The 12,514-nt window shown below is 44.6% G+C and overlaps 2 protein-coding genes across 2 annotated transcripts in view; one reads left to right on the top strand and one right to left on the bottom strand.

Annotated features, from left to right (window-relative positions):
- Positions 1–10,924, bottom strand: part of Galnt3 (polypeptide N-acetylgalactosaminyltransferase 3) — a 37,481-nt gene extending 26,557 nt beyond the window's left edge. The window contains exon 1 of the mRNA XM_055600990.1: positions 10,643–10,924. The gene's annotated coding sequence lies outside the window, so the exon portion shown is untranslated. The remainder of the gene's footprint in view (positions 1–10,642) is intronic.
- On the top strand, positions 9,997–12,277 carry LOC129671073 (basic salivary proline-rich protein 2). The gene is made up of 2 exons (XM_055599710.1): positions 9,997–11,085; positions 12,266–12,277. Exons 1-2 carry the CDS (start codon positions 9,997–9,999, stop codon positions 12,275–12,277), a joined length of 1,101 nt encoding a protein of 366 aa, XP_055455685.1.
- Positions 12,278–12,514: the final 237 nt, after the last annotated feature.

The raw sequence follows: 12,514 nt of genomic DNA, 5'->3' as shown, positions 1-12,514 counted from the left end.
CACAGTGATATGGTTTGGGACAGTGTCACCCAAAAGGCTTCCCTGCCCTCACCCCCATTCAGAGGAGGAAGAATCCTGAAGAAGCTAAGCCTAACGTAAGTGGAACTCCATCTGTTACTTGATCAGCTAAGTTGCTAACTTGATAGTTTCGGCTTCTAGGAATTGGTGCAGAAGTCCGAGTAACTTCTCTTCTCCAAAGGATACTCTCTAGCAAAGGGCTGTTGGTCCAGCTGGGGAAGAACTCTGGGTCTATGAACTGACTCAGGTTTGGAAAATGGCTGAAACTATAACTCTCAGTTCTGAAAAGCAAATCTTGCCCATCTGCTTCATTTGCTCATGACCTCGAGAAATCTGCCAAAAACATCTCAGCTACCAGAGGTGACATGGAGGACAATGCTTTCTGATGTCTCTATACCCTGCCTTCCACTATGGAAGGTGAATCTACTTTGTCTTGGATCTTTATTGCCTCATTGTTTGTGCTGCACTGACTCCACTGAAATCAGGAAGCTGATCTCAATGACCGAAAAGGAGCAACAGCACACTCCTTTGTCACAGGTGCAGAGCTTGTGGGCTTTCACAACACCTCCGGAAAGGAATGTTGACTGACCCTATGGAATGCAGCTGCAGGGTGAGTGTCCAAGATGCGCCTGGTCACGAAGAAGAAAGGGAATCAGCCATTTTATTTATGGAGGGGTAGAAAGGCTCCTAAGCAAAAGGTCATTTCGGTCCATTCATTCTTCCTTTGAAGGCCCAAGAGGTTTAACAGTAAGATTTCTTGTTCAGCTTCTTTCATCATTCTCCAGCCATACCCTCCACTCCTTCCTAGACCTCATGCTACACCTCTCAGTGCCCACCAGCCTGTAGGAGTGGACGTAAACTTTTCCTAGTCAATCCCTTCCTCCCCAGCTCACTTCCTTTCTTTTGGGTTGAAGACTGTATGACCTCTATTGTAACTTCTCAATGAGAGAGCGAGGAAAGAGAGGAGGAGAGAGAGGAGGAGAGAGAGGAGGAGAGGGTCATATTGTAACTTCTCAATGAGAGAGAGAGGAGGAGAGAGAGGAGAGGAGAAGGGAGGAGAGGAGAGAGAAGGGGAGGAGAGGAGAGGAGAGGGGAGGAGAAGAGAGGGGAGGGAAGGAGAGGAGGAGAAGGGGAGGGAGGAGTGAAGGGAGGAGAGGAAAGGAGAGGAGAGAGGGGAGGGGAGAGGAGGGGAAGGGGAGAGGAGGGGAAGGGGAGGGAAGGGAGGAGAGGGAAGGAAAGGAGAGGAAAGGAGAGGAGAGAGAGTTAAAAATGCATAAATGAGTAAGTATATCTGTATTCATACTAAACTGGTTTGTTTATTTGGTTTTCTTTTTTGTTTTGTTTTGTTGGATTGTGTTTGTTTTTTGTTCAAAACCAGTCTATGCAACAAATTTGGCCCAGGGGCTGAACTTTGCTGACTCTTGCTCTAAAAATCCTACAAGACCTGAATTTCTACCTAGTAAGTTTTCCCATTAGCCCTTCCCTAGTTTGACCGACCAAGCTGTGTTACATAATCAAATCCAATACTTCAAATCATTCATAGCATTTTTAAGATCAGGTGCAAAGGTGCCTAATATGAAACATAACATGGCGCCAACTGCTCCAATTATCTCTGGTGTCCCTGCATTACCCTCTCCTGGTGGTTAAGCAATCAGAAGCTTCCTTCGTTACAAGTTTATGTTGGACGTAAACCAGTCTCAGGCTAGAACTTAACTGTTCCTCCAACAGCTGACCTCACACAGGGTCATTTTCCTTAAGACCATGTGCAGGCCGTTGTCATAGAGTGAGTCTGTGTATCTCTGTGCTGAATGCCAACTTCCGAGCAGGGTAGGGATGGAACTGTGTTCCAGTAGGATATAAACTTAATTCCTCAAGCAATGGGTGAGGCCCTGGTGGATTTTATGCAGTATGGTAACGAAAACTGAAAGTTAAAATGATTAGCCTTGAAAATTGTACCGGATATAAATTATTTTTGGAGGAAGAGGAGGTCAGATAGGAGGGTAGAGGCAGTTATGGGATTATTAAAAATAATTTGAGCAAGAGATGAATAAAAGAGGTATGGAGGCTTGGTAAGAGATTTGAGCTGAACTCAGACAATCAGTTGACAAGGAGTCTGAGAGAGTCAGTCTGAGCTGAGGATGAGTCTCAGCTTGGTGAAAGGAACTCGCTAACGAACTCAGTTCTAGAAGGAAAATTGTGTCATAGTGACAATTACAGAAAAACTTACTGTAGGCTATTTTTAAGAATGGTGACTGTCATGAAAAGAGTTGCAATAAAAATAAACCCTGAAGAAAATGTGTGAAGGTAGTAATGATTTTCATAATGCAGTATTACATAATGACTTTCTTAACTCCACAAACCATTTCCCAGGAAGCTATGTTACACAGAACAATAGAAGGAATAAGCAGGAAGGTTCACAGCATCTGAAAAATAGCAACTCAGGGATATCATCAGAGGGACATTATGAACAGAGGATCCAGAGCAGGACCATACATACAGCAATGGCTCAAAGCAGAACCAGAGGGTAGATAGAGGGGAACAATAATCTGATGCTTAGACTATGTAAAACTATGGAGATCCCGGAATACAAAGAAATTGGATTCCAACTAATACATGGGAAACCTGGGCTAGTAATTTTCCTTAAACTGGTTAAATCCTAACCCCAGAGTTAAAAGCACTCTCTAAGCTAGACATATGGCATATGCTGGTAGTATTAACTATTTGGAGGGTGAAGGATAAAGCTTACTTGTGTCAGAAGCAGTTGAGACCAGCCTGGCCGATAGAGCAAGAAGACTCCATCTCAATGAAAAAAATGACACTTAAAGACTTGGCTGAGTGTGGTGGTACAAAATTGCAGTCAGAACCCTCAGAAGCCCGAGGAAAGGGAATACTGAAAAATCCTGGACTACACAGTGAGTGCTAGGCCACACCAAACAAAACAACCTCCAAAGGCTGGTTTGGATTTGTAGCGAGCAATATCTACATAATTATAATAAATAAATATTAGGGTGCACATAAAGAATGAGACTTCTGTGTTGAGGAAGGAATAGCGAGAGGTGTATGTGTGAGTGAAAGAGATAAATATTTACCTGCAGTAATGAGAAGTCAGCAGACAACGCCAAATAACGACATGACAAAGGACATTCTAAACATACTATTCCAAAGATGAACACTGTTAGAGGTGTCTAAAGAGAGGGTGGACAAGAGACTGGAGATGTGTTCTTACAGTTGTGATTCATTTAGCAGTCCCGTTTAATTTTCTTTACAGATAAGGTGGACGGAAGCACTGATCCATAATCAGACTTTCATGGCTCTGTGTCTTAGTTCTGAGATCTCAAGAACCTTCTAGATGGAAGTAACAGAATGAAACTAACCTCTCACTTTTTTTCTTTTTTCTAAAAATACGAGAGGGAAAGAGAAAATAGTATATACTTCACAAGTTGCTGTGAAAATTTAAATGTTACAAGCAAGTTGCTTAAGGTGAATGAGCAAAAGTAAATGGGGATAAATAATTACTACATAAATATGAATTATTCCATGATAAAATATAATAGCTATCGGTAAACAAAAACATGGGTTAGCATGTGGGGTAACTATTAAAGCTAGCCACCCTCTCTGAGAGGAAATTAGTTTTAAAGGTTGGTGCAAACCTGAGTGCCAAGTAGCTCATTCTTCCTTTAGGAGGCTAAAGTTCAGTGCATGGTTGGAAGTGAGGGTCGTGGAGAGAGTGCTGAGAAATTTCAGTCACGGTGAGAGGTAAAAATGAAGGGGCTCAGACTGGAACTTGAAGGCTGAGTATTAGCTGACAGGCCCAAAGGCAGGGAGGTGCTTTTACAGGCAGAAAGACACTTGGCAATGACCTAGGGGCAAGAAGAACCTGGCAGTAAAAGAGGTTGCCAGAGCTCAGGCAGGAGTGCGTGGGGTGGCAGCAGCTGAGTCAGGCCCAGACTTTAGGCCACATTAAAGGGTTTGTCTTACCCTAAGGGCGTGGAAGGACTTTGAGAAGGGGTCAGTGTGGCCAAGTATTTTGAAAAGTCTCGTTCTGGATAGTGTGTGAAGAACAAACCAGAAAGAAATCAGAAACGGTTCAGAAAGGCTGGCCATCACAAAAGTCCAGGAGAGCAGTGACGGTCTTAATGCGCCTGGAGAAAAATGTATAGATTTGGAGGACGTTAGATTAAGAGATAAGATACAGAGGGTTTGGTCATGGACTAGTAAGAAATTTTAAAGGAAAATAGCTAATGTCAAGTTCTCTTTTTCTCTACTTTCTGTTCCTGACCCCCCACTTCTGGTTTAGTCTAATTACACTATACTCAAGCAAAACCTGCCCTCTCATAGTTTCTCACCGGAGTAAAGTCCTCTACTGAGGAATATTTACAAACAGAAGCTGCATGGCCTTTCAGGCACAAAGTTAACTTTCCACTTGTGAAAAATGAATCTAATGTGAATACAAAAGTCCCAAAATAATAGAATTCAAAGGAATGAGATGGGTGTAACAGCAGTCTAAGTTAAATGGGCAAATTCAATGAAACGCTTCCCCTCCCCCCCCACCCCTGTCCTTGGTCATTTCCTAATGCTTTCCCATCACCTGTGCCCCACTCCCCTTATTTTGGAAACCGGTACTGGGGATCAAACACAGGGCCTCCAGCATGAGAGGCCAGCGAAGTTCTACCCCTAAGCTAAGCTACATCACTTCACTCTTTCATACTACAGAACTGGCTGGCAGAAAATGCTTGCTTACTATGCAAACCATCCAAGTGTCTGTGCATGTACGGAAGCTAACTCACCCAAGAGCTCCCCCCTGGGTAGAACTGAGCACTACAGAAAACCTTGGATGAGCTCGGCTCAGGGGAGAAAGCAGTTCCAGTTTACCGCCCCTGGGGTTCTGCCGAGGATGGATTTGAAGGTGACAAGACAACGTATTAAGAAGTCAGACAGGAAGTGAGTATGCTGCCCTAGAGAAGAGTTGTTAACACTGATAAAGAGGAGAAATGGGAGAGGGATTTGTAATGACGGTGAAACAGTTATATGTGAAGCAGACAGAGAGAGCCGGCTGATGGTTGCTATGTTAGCCTGTCTTACCTGGCCATGACAAAGTACTCTCTCTGCTCAGGCTAATTTGTAGACAAAAACCAACTGCTGACATTCTGGAGGATAAGGCGCTGGCAGATCCCATGCACAGAGGGCCCATTCCCATAAAGGACACAGTATACCCCACAGAGCGGAACTGCAAAAAGCTACCAGCTCTCCAACGGTCCTAGCTCAAATGATGGCAGAGCCCTCATGACCCAGTCACCTTCCACAGGATCATTTTGTTTGTTTCAGATAGTTTAAACTATGCAGCCTTGGTTAGCCTGCAGATTGCTATGTAAGAGAGCCTGCCATTAAACTCAGAGATCCGCTCGTCTCTGGTCCCAGGATGCCAGGACTAAATGTGTGCACACCAAGCTCTTATGTCTTACTGCCAACACACATGGAACTAGATTTCCATAAATGTACTTTGGAGGGACACAGATACTCAGGCGGTAACTATGTTAGAAGCCGATAAATCAAAGTTAAAAACAGCCTCTGTATTTGTGGCCTGATACCCAGATAATACTATAGATAATCCTATACTATAGTATAGTATCTATCTACCTATTTTTTTAGACATTTGGATAGTGACATGCATGAGTCAGATACCTAATCCATCCGGGCCTAAGGCAGTATTATGCAATAAAAGATTCTGAGACCTACAGCCAACATTAGGCAGAACTCAGGGAGTCTTGTGGAAGAGTGGGTGGAGAAGGTGGAAGGAACTGGAGGAGACAAGAAATCCACAAGGAGACCAACAGAGTCAACTACCCTAGGCCCATGGGGGCTTTCAGAGACTGAAGCACCAAACAAAGAGCAGGCATGGACTGGACCTAGGTCCCCAACATATATGTAGCTGATAAGCAGATTGGTCCTCATGTGGGTTCCCTAGCAAGTGGAGTTGGGGCTGTCTCTGACAAGGACTCTACTGTTTGCCTTTGGACCTCTTTCCCCTACCTGGGCTACCTTGTCTGGCCTAAGTGGAAGAGGATGCATTCAGTCCTGACACAAACAAACATGCCAGAGTGGGTTGGTGAGGAGGGGCTTCCCTTTTCTAAGGAGAAGAGGAGGCAGACAAGAGGAAAGAGGATGGGATCAGAAGGAGAGGAGGGAGGGGGTTTCTATTGGGATGTAAATTGGATGAATTAATTTAATTTTTAAAAAACCAGCACTGTTTCTGTAGCAAGAAACACTAGATCAGTGGTATAGACAGCAGTTTCCTGACAGCTCACTCACATTTTACTCCAAATGAGCTCAAGTTTTGCTAACAAATGAATCACCCAATTTTTGTGGGTAAGACATGGTAAAATTTCTAGCATCTATAGATAGACTACAGGAAGTGAAACTTTTTTTTTTTTTTTTTTGCTTGTTGAGTGATGAAGGTCCTGGTTTACACATGTGTAATCTCCAGTTATTATCATAAGTTAAACATACCCAGCAGGCAATCCTATAGTTAAACAAATTAGTTTACATAGTTTGAAATTCAAACAAGGATAGAGGAAAAAGTTACAGAATTCTAAGTCCAGAGAATGATTCAGGAAGGTTTGGTCCAGTTATCAGTAGCTATTTATGACCTGGAATTCTAATTCTCACGTGCCTGTGTTTTACCATAAATTAATGTACTTTTCACCCTGCCATTGCTGGAACCAATTGAAATTTAATGTTATCATCCACACTATATTAATTATGTTTAAATTACCCAAACTCTATAATACCAATTGTCCTGAATTAACCAGAGGCATAACGGATAGGTAACAGAAAATACTCTTTTCTTCTTGATCAGCTTTTAGACTAATAAATGGTCTGTTTATTCCAAATGTATTAGTATACTTTATATACTAAAGAACTCAATCTATCTAGATGATTTTGGTATTAACCATTTTCAAAATATAAAATACAGCAATATTTTCTTCAAGAGAAAATTTCCTTCCACCAAAAATGTGAAGGCAGGTTAACGTTAAAAGTGGCCCTGAAAATGTTAATTATCCCCAATTAGAGTTTTCAAGACTATATTCCCACAAATCACTTAAGGATCTAATTTTTGTTTATTTGTTTTAAATATGGGGTCTCAGCTACATAGCTCTGGTTGTCCTGGAAACCACTATGTAGACTCTATTAGCCTCAAACATAGCTGCCGCTGCCGCTGCCTCTGCCTCTGCCTCTGCCTCCCAAGTGCTTGGGTTAAAAGTGTGCACCAAGCCTAATCTAATCTACTGATTTATTTCAATAGATGTGTTTATGTGTTATGCATATAGGTGTTTTGCCTGCATGTGTGTTTGCACCACAAGTAGGTGGTGCCACAGAGGCCAGGAGAGGGCATCAGATTCCCTGCAACTGGTGAAACTGCTGGGAGCAACGTGCGGGGGCTAGGAACTGACGATTTTCTGGAAGAACAGCCCATGCTCTTAACTATCAAGCCGCAATTCAGCATTTTAGTCTAATTTGTGAATCAAGTATCTTACGGGAGAGAGGAAGTGATTCCTGTAATTCATCTCTTATACCTGTTTCATAATAAAGGTAAAAATGTTAACAGAATATATATACATATTTACAGAACATATATATATTATATATATGTATATATAAAAATTAGGATATACATTCCCTAACAAACTTTTTTCATAATCCCCAACAGAATTATAACTCAGGTATAAAAGTTATAATAAAATTAGTACTGAGGTGGGGGTGGAGGGAAAAAAGCAGAATAACTTTATAATTGTTATCATTAAAATCTCACAGAAACATTTCTATTTTTTTTCCTGTTCCTAAATACACTAGAGCATCAGAACCCTTTTAAAGTATAATAATACACAATGAGATTTTGTATAGCCCCTGATGTTTGAGAGATTAATCTAGTGTCAATACTGTAGAGTCAAATGCTTAAGTAGGAGTTCAATATGATTTTATAAAATATTTTATTTGTGTGTATCTTTTAGAATATGTGTGTAAGCTTTTAGAACAATAAGGCTTGAAAGCATGTACATTCACAGGAGAGCAACACCGTAGCATTACAGGTACCAGCCATTAGCTGACATGAAATGAATCTAGCATATTAAGGCAAAAAAAAAAAAAAAAAAGAGCATCTATGTCCTAAGGTTAGACATTGTTTTGTGAAACTCGTTTCATTAATGTACATACACCCTTACTAGCAATACTATTTTATGAAACTCATTTCATTTCTGCACATACACCCTTAGCAGCATGAATTGAGTTGAAAGAGAATATTTCAAATTAGAGGATTGTGGGTTTAAAAAAAAAAGTTTTTACAGCACTGGTATTAAGGAAGTGTGCTTGAAACCAAATGTCTAGATTATTGCAAGTGGATGGAAGACATTGGGTCTATGCCTTATAAAATATGGCTTAAGCCAATATAATAAAAGATCAGAACAGACTAATGTCATCCAAATTGGCTCAAAAACAAAACAAAACAAAACAAAACAAAAAAAAAAAAAAAACAAAACTGTGTCTCTGAAATACCAAAAGGGGATTAAAAGTAAGTCTCAGTCCACATGGGACCATCAGTATGCAAGTGAAAATCCTCAGCCAGGGGAAAGCATGATGGGCCTCAATGAGCCTCCACAAAGCAAGGTGGAAATCGGACCAAACTAGAGCTGGACAGAGAACAATTGGCTAGCCTATAACTACAAAGTCCTTACAAGCTACATGAAAGGAAGGAAGATAGCCATCTTGTGATAAGTGAGAATGAGAGCGGTGATAAACAATTATATGTAAGCCCTCAGTGAACCCACCACAATAATGCTATCTCTCTTGCAAACTGCAGTTAGATCGTCCTTCTGGGCTGCTGCCATCCAATTGGGATGGGTTGACTAGGTGGCCAAGGCTGGAAGGGGAGTGCAAGAAGATATTCTAGCCCTAGAGGATATTCTAATGTTCTCAAGGCTTCATTATCCTAGTGTGGGAAAACGCCCCCCCCCCAATCTTTTCCAGATAGAAACCAAAGCACCTTTGTTATCACAACTAACAAGAGCAGGTAACTAGAGGTTAAAGTTAAGATGGCCTGACGATACCTGCCCAATGGCCAGTGAAAACTAATATTCAAAATTTAGGGGGTAACACCTGCTTGGTATTCAAACAGCACTTAGCACATCAGTTTCTCAGTAAGACTAAGAGGGCAAGTGAGGCTCTTGAAAGACCTTGCTTGAATTGTCTGTGTACAATTTTTGCTTGTTTGCTTGTTTTTAGATTTTAATTGCAACTCATTTTTAAAAAGATGTACCGCCTAAAGCATTTTAAGTTAAATGGACAAAGGTAAAACTAAACACACATAGGGACTGGACTTACTATCTATTATTAAATTTGTCTATGAGAAAATGTGTTGGTTAAAACTGTATTTTAAAAAATGCTTGGTAGGAATACACTGCCCAGAATGTTTCAACTAGCATGTATGTTATGTTTCAGTTAATGTTAAAGGGAAAAAAAATAATAATTATAGGGTGCGGTTCTGAACTCATGTCTCTAAGCAACAAACTCAAAGTTAGATGATAAAAGTTCAGATTTTTCTCACCACCAGAAACTCTCAAATTCAAATGTTGTAACTTCCTGAATTTTCACAAAAAGAATTCTAGTTCCTTACGTAGTGTAACTTCAACAGCAAGTCATAACTTACTAACATTTTCTTTAAAAGAAAAAAAAAGAAAAAAAAAAAAAAAAAAAAAAGAGGGGGGGGGGGGGGAGCAACTTGATGGAGTTCCCAAAACAGCAGAAAGGAATTAAGTCTATGGTAAGAGTATTTTCAACCTTAATTCTTGGGCTTCTGAAAATCTTAATTAGGTAGACAGGAATTTGGGCTTGGCACTCCCAGGTTCAGACGTGGCAGGATGCTGAAACAAAGTTTTTTTTTTTTTTTTTTTTTTTTTTTTTTTTTTTTTTTAACCTTTGAGTCATATGCCACAGGCACACCAGATCCGAGATACACTAGTCCTTAAGTCAACAGGTCCTCAAACAGGAGGGTGTGCAGCTGGTGAACCGCAGCTCTATTTCCTCCTGCCACGAAGTCCTGAACTCTGCCACCTTCAGCCGGAAAGTGGGCGCAGCTCCGGCTCCGGGAGTGCACCCGGAAAAGTGCAGAGCGCGGGATGCCCGCGTCCCGACCACCGAGCGCCTTCCAAACCAGCCGGAAAGCTTCGAGAGGGCTCGGCCGCCGCGGTTTCCAGCCTAGCACCGTCTGGGCTCGGCGGGGAAAGTTGCCCGGCCCAGCCACAGCCCTCCCCTATCGCCGGTTTGGCCCATTCGGTACCCGGGAGCGGGCAGACAACCTGCTCGCCCAAGTTGGCGAGCCTTGCGCAGCGCCTCCGCGGGAGACCCGCCCTCCCGAGGACCGGCCGGGGGACCAGGGGGACTTTGTGGGACTCCGGCTGGAGCCTCGCCCCGGGGACTGCGGGGGCGCACCGGCGACAGGCGCGACCCGTGTCCCCGAGGGGGGCAACTGAAACCCGCTCTCGAGACCGCGTCCAACCGGCCGCGGGCAGCTCCGGGGCGGCCCCGCACCCTGCCCCTCGCCGGGACCCCGACCGGCTGGACGCGGGCTTACCTGGCAGGTGGGCAGGGGCAGGGCGGGCGGGAAGCGGTGGCCGAGCCCGGGGCTCTGCCCGCCGGCCCGGAGCCAAGTGCAGGTGGCGGCGCCGGCGACTCCGGTGGCCGTGGTCACCTCGGCCGCTCGGTTCCACTCCTCCTCCGCCGCCGCTTCCTGCCCTCCCGCCGGGCCTCCCGCGTCGCCGAGCGAGGCCGCGCCGAGGCTCCTCTTCCCCGGCGAGTCTCCCAGGTGAGCTCCCGCCGGCGACGTCGGCAGGGGCGAGGCCGGATCCCGCGCCTGCGCGCCAGCCCCGCGCCCCGCCCCGGTCCTACCTGTGCGCTCCAGGTGAGCCGCGGACCGGCCGGCCGCGCGCCGGGGCAACCCCTCCGCGGCCCGCGCGCCGCCCTCCTGCCGAGCCCCGCGGCCGCCGAGCCTGCGCTGCCCCGCGCGGCGGCTACCTGGTACCCAGAACCCGCAGGCGGGGGACCCCGCGGAATCTGAGCCGCACTCCCCCCCCCCCCCCTGGCTCCCCCCCCTCTTCGCGTGGTCCAAACCCGGGGATGCGACCCTCCCCCGACCCCCTCCCCCCCGGGACCACGGTGGGACCGTGAGGCTTCCTCGCTGGGGCTCAGCAGCTTGTCACCAGTTAGGTCGCTGAGCTTCCTTCCCCTATAGCCTTGATTTCATCACTCCACTCACTTGAGCGCAGCTAGTGGTTTCCGTTTCTGGCCGCGGGCGCTAGGGTAGGGAAGCCTCTCGTCCCAAGGAGGCGCCTCCCTCTTCCAAAGTAGAGCTTCTGGTGCTTGGTCAAGCTTCGCCGATTTGAGGTCCAGCACCACTCCCTCCTAGGTTGCGATCTATTGCAAGCAAACCAGTAGCTACAGGAGAGGGGTTAGCAGCGGCGGCCTCGGGAGAATCCCTCTGCCAGGGTTTGGAGAGAGAGTTTGTGGTTTCCTGGAGAGGAATTGTTTTCGCTGAAGAGTGGTTTAAAAGCCTAACATCTGTTCTGCAAGGTGAGAACCGACACTCTGAAAACATGTTAGGTTTTGTCAGGGTGTTTAAGGTGCTTAAACCGTGTTTTCCCCCCTTTCATTTTCACTGTACCTTCTGTTCTTGGGACGTTGACACCCAAAACCGGGACTTCAAGTTGCTTTTACACATTTCTATGAACTTGTTATTTGACTATTCTCGAAAGTATGCAGGGGACTGGGAAAACAGCTGAAGACTGTCGGGCAACGTGTATGACCGTGTAGTGATAGGTTTCCCATGAAGAGTAACAGAGGCCTTCCTCCTACGTTCTGACACTCAGAGAGCTTATTTTCTAGCTTGCGTGTGACCTGGGACGAAGGTTCAAAATCATTAGTAACAGCATCAACAGGTGTTAGTTTTACTTGGCTTATGTGCAACATTCGTTTTAGTACAGTACCATTTTATAGTTTCACATCTATAAGATAACCCCTTGTTTTGCATATTTCTGATTGTTTTATAGGCATCCGGGACTTTTTGTGAGACATTTTAACATTAGCATTTCAAAGCATTTTTTAAGTTCCTCCTTCCTTCCCCTCCCACCTGAAAGATTTAAGAGACATGTGTATAATACTGTGTATATTACCATGCTAACTTTCTGTTGTGTTTCCATAGGCCCAGAACTAAACACATTAATTTCCTGAATTTGTTTTCCTTTGTTGGGTCTGCAACTTCTTTTGCTGTTTGTATTTCAACGGAGAGAGACTGGTGCTCACCTTTGGGTGGGTTAGGAAGAAATCCTAAGCATATAACCACACATTCCTATCCCCTTGCTGTGCCCTGTCCACCCTCAATGAGGCAGAACTCTCATTCCTCACCAGGAGGATCAGAGTGACGATTTCCAATGAGAAGAGCAGAACCAGA

Source organism: Psammomys obesus, unplaced genomic scaffold (genome assembly GCF_907164565.1).
Source record: "Psammomys obesus unplaced genomic scaffold, mPsaObe1.curated_primary_1811, whole genome shotgun sequence".
Classification (NCBI taxonomy): domain Eukaryota; kingdom Metazoa; phylum Chordata; class Mammalia; order Rodentia; family Muridae; genus Psammomys; species Psammomys obesus.
Note: the sequence above shows the minus strand (reverse complement) of the source record. Positions and strands in the feature narration are given on the sequence as shown.

What these genes read in the sequence shown, in the direction of transcription:
- LOC129671073 (XM_055599710.1), top strand. Translation starts at nt 9,997, where the DNA reads ATGCCACAGGCACACCAGATCCGAGATACACTAGTCCTTAAGTCAACA.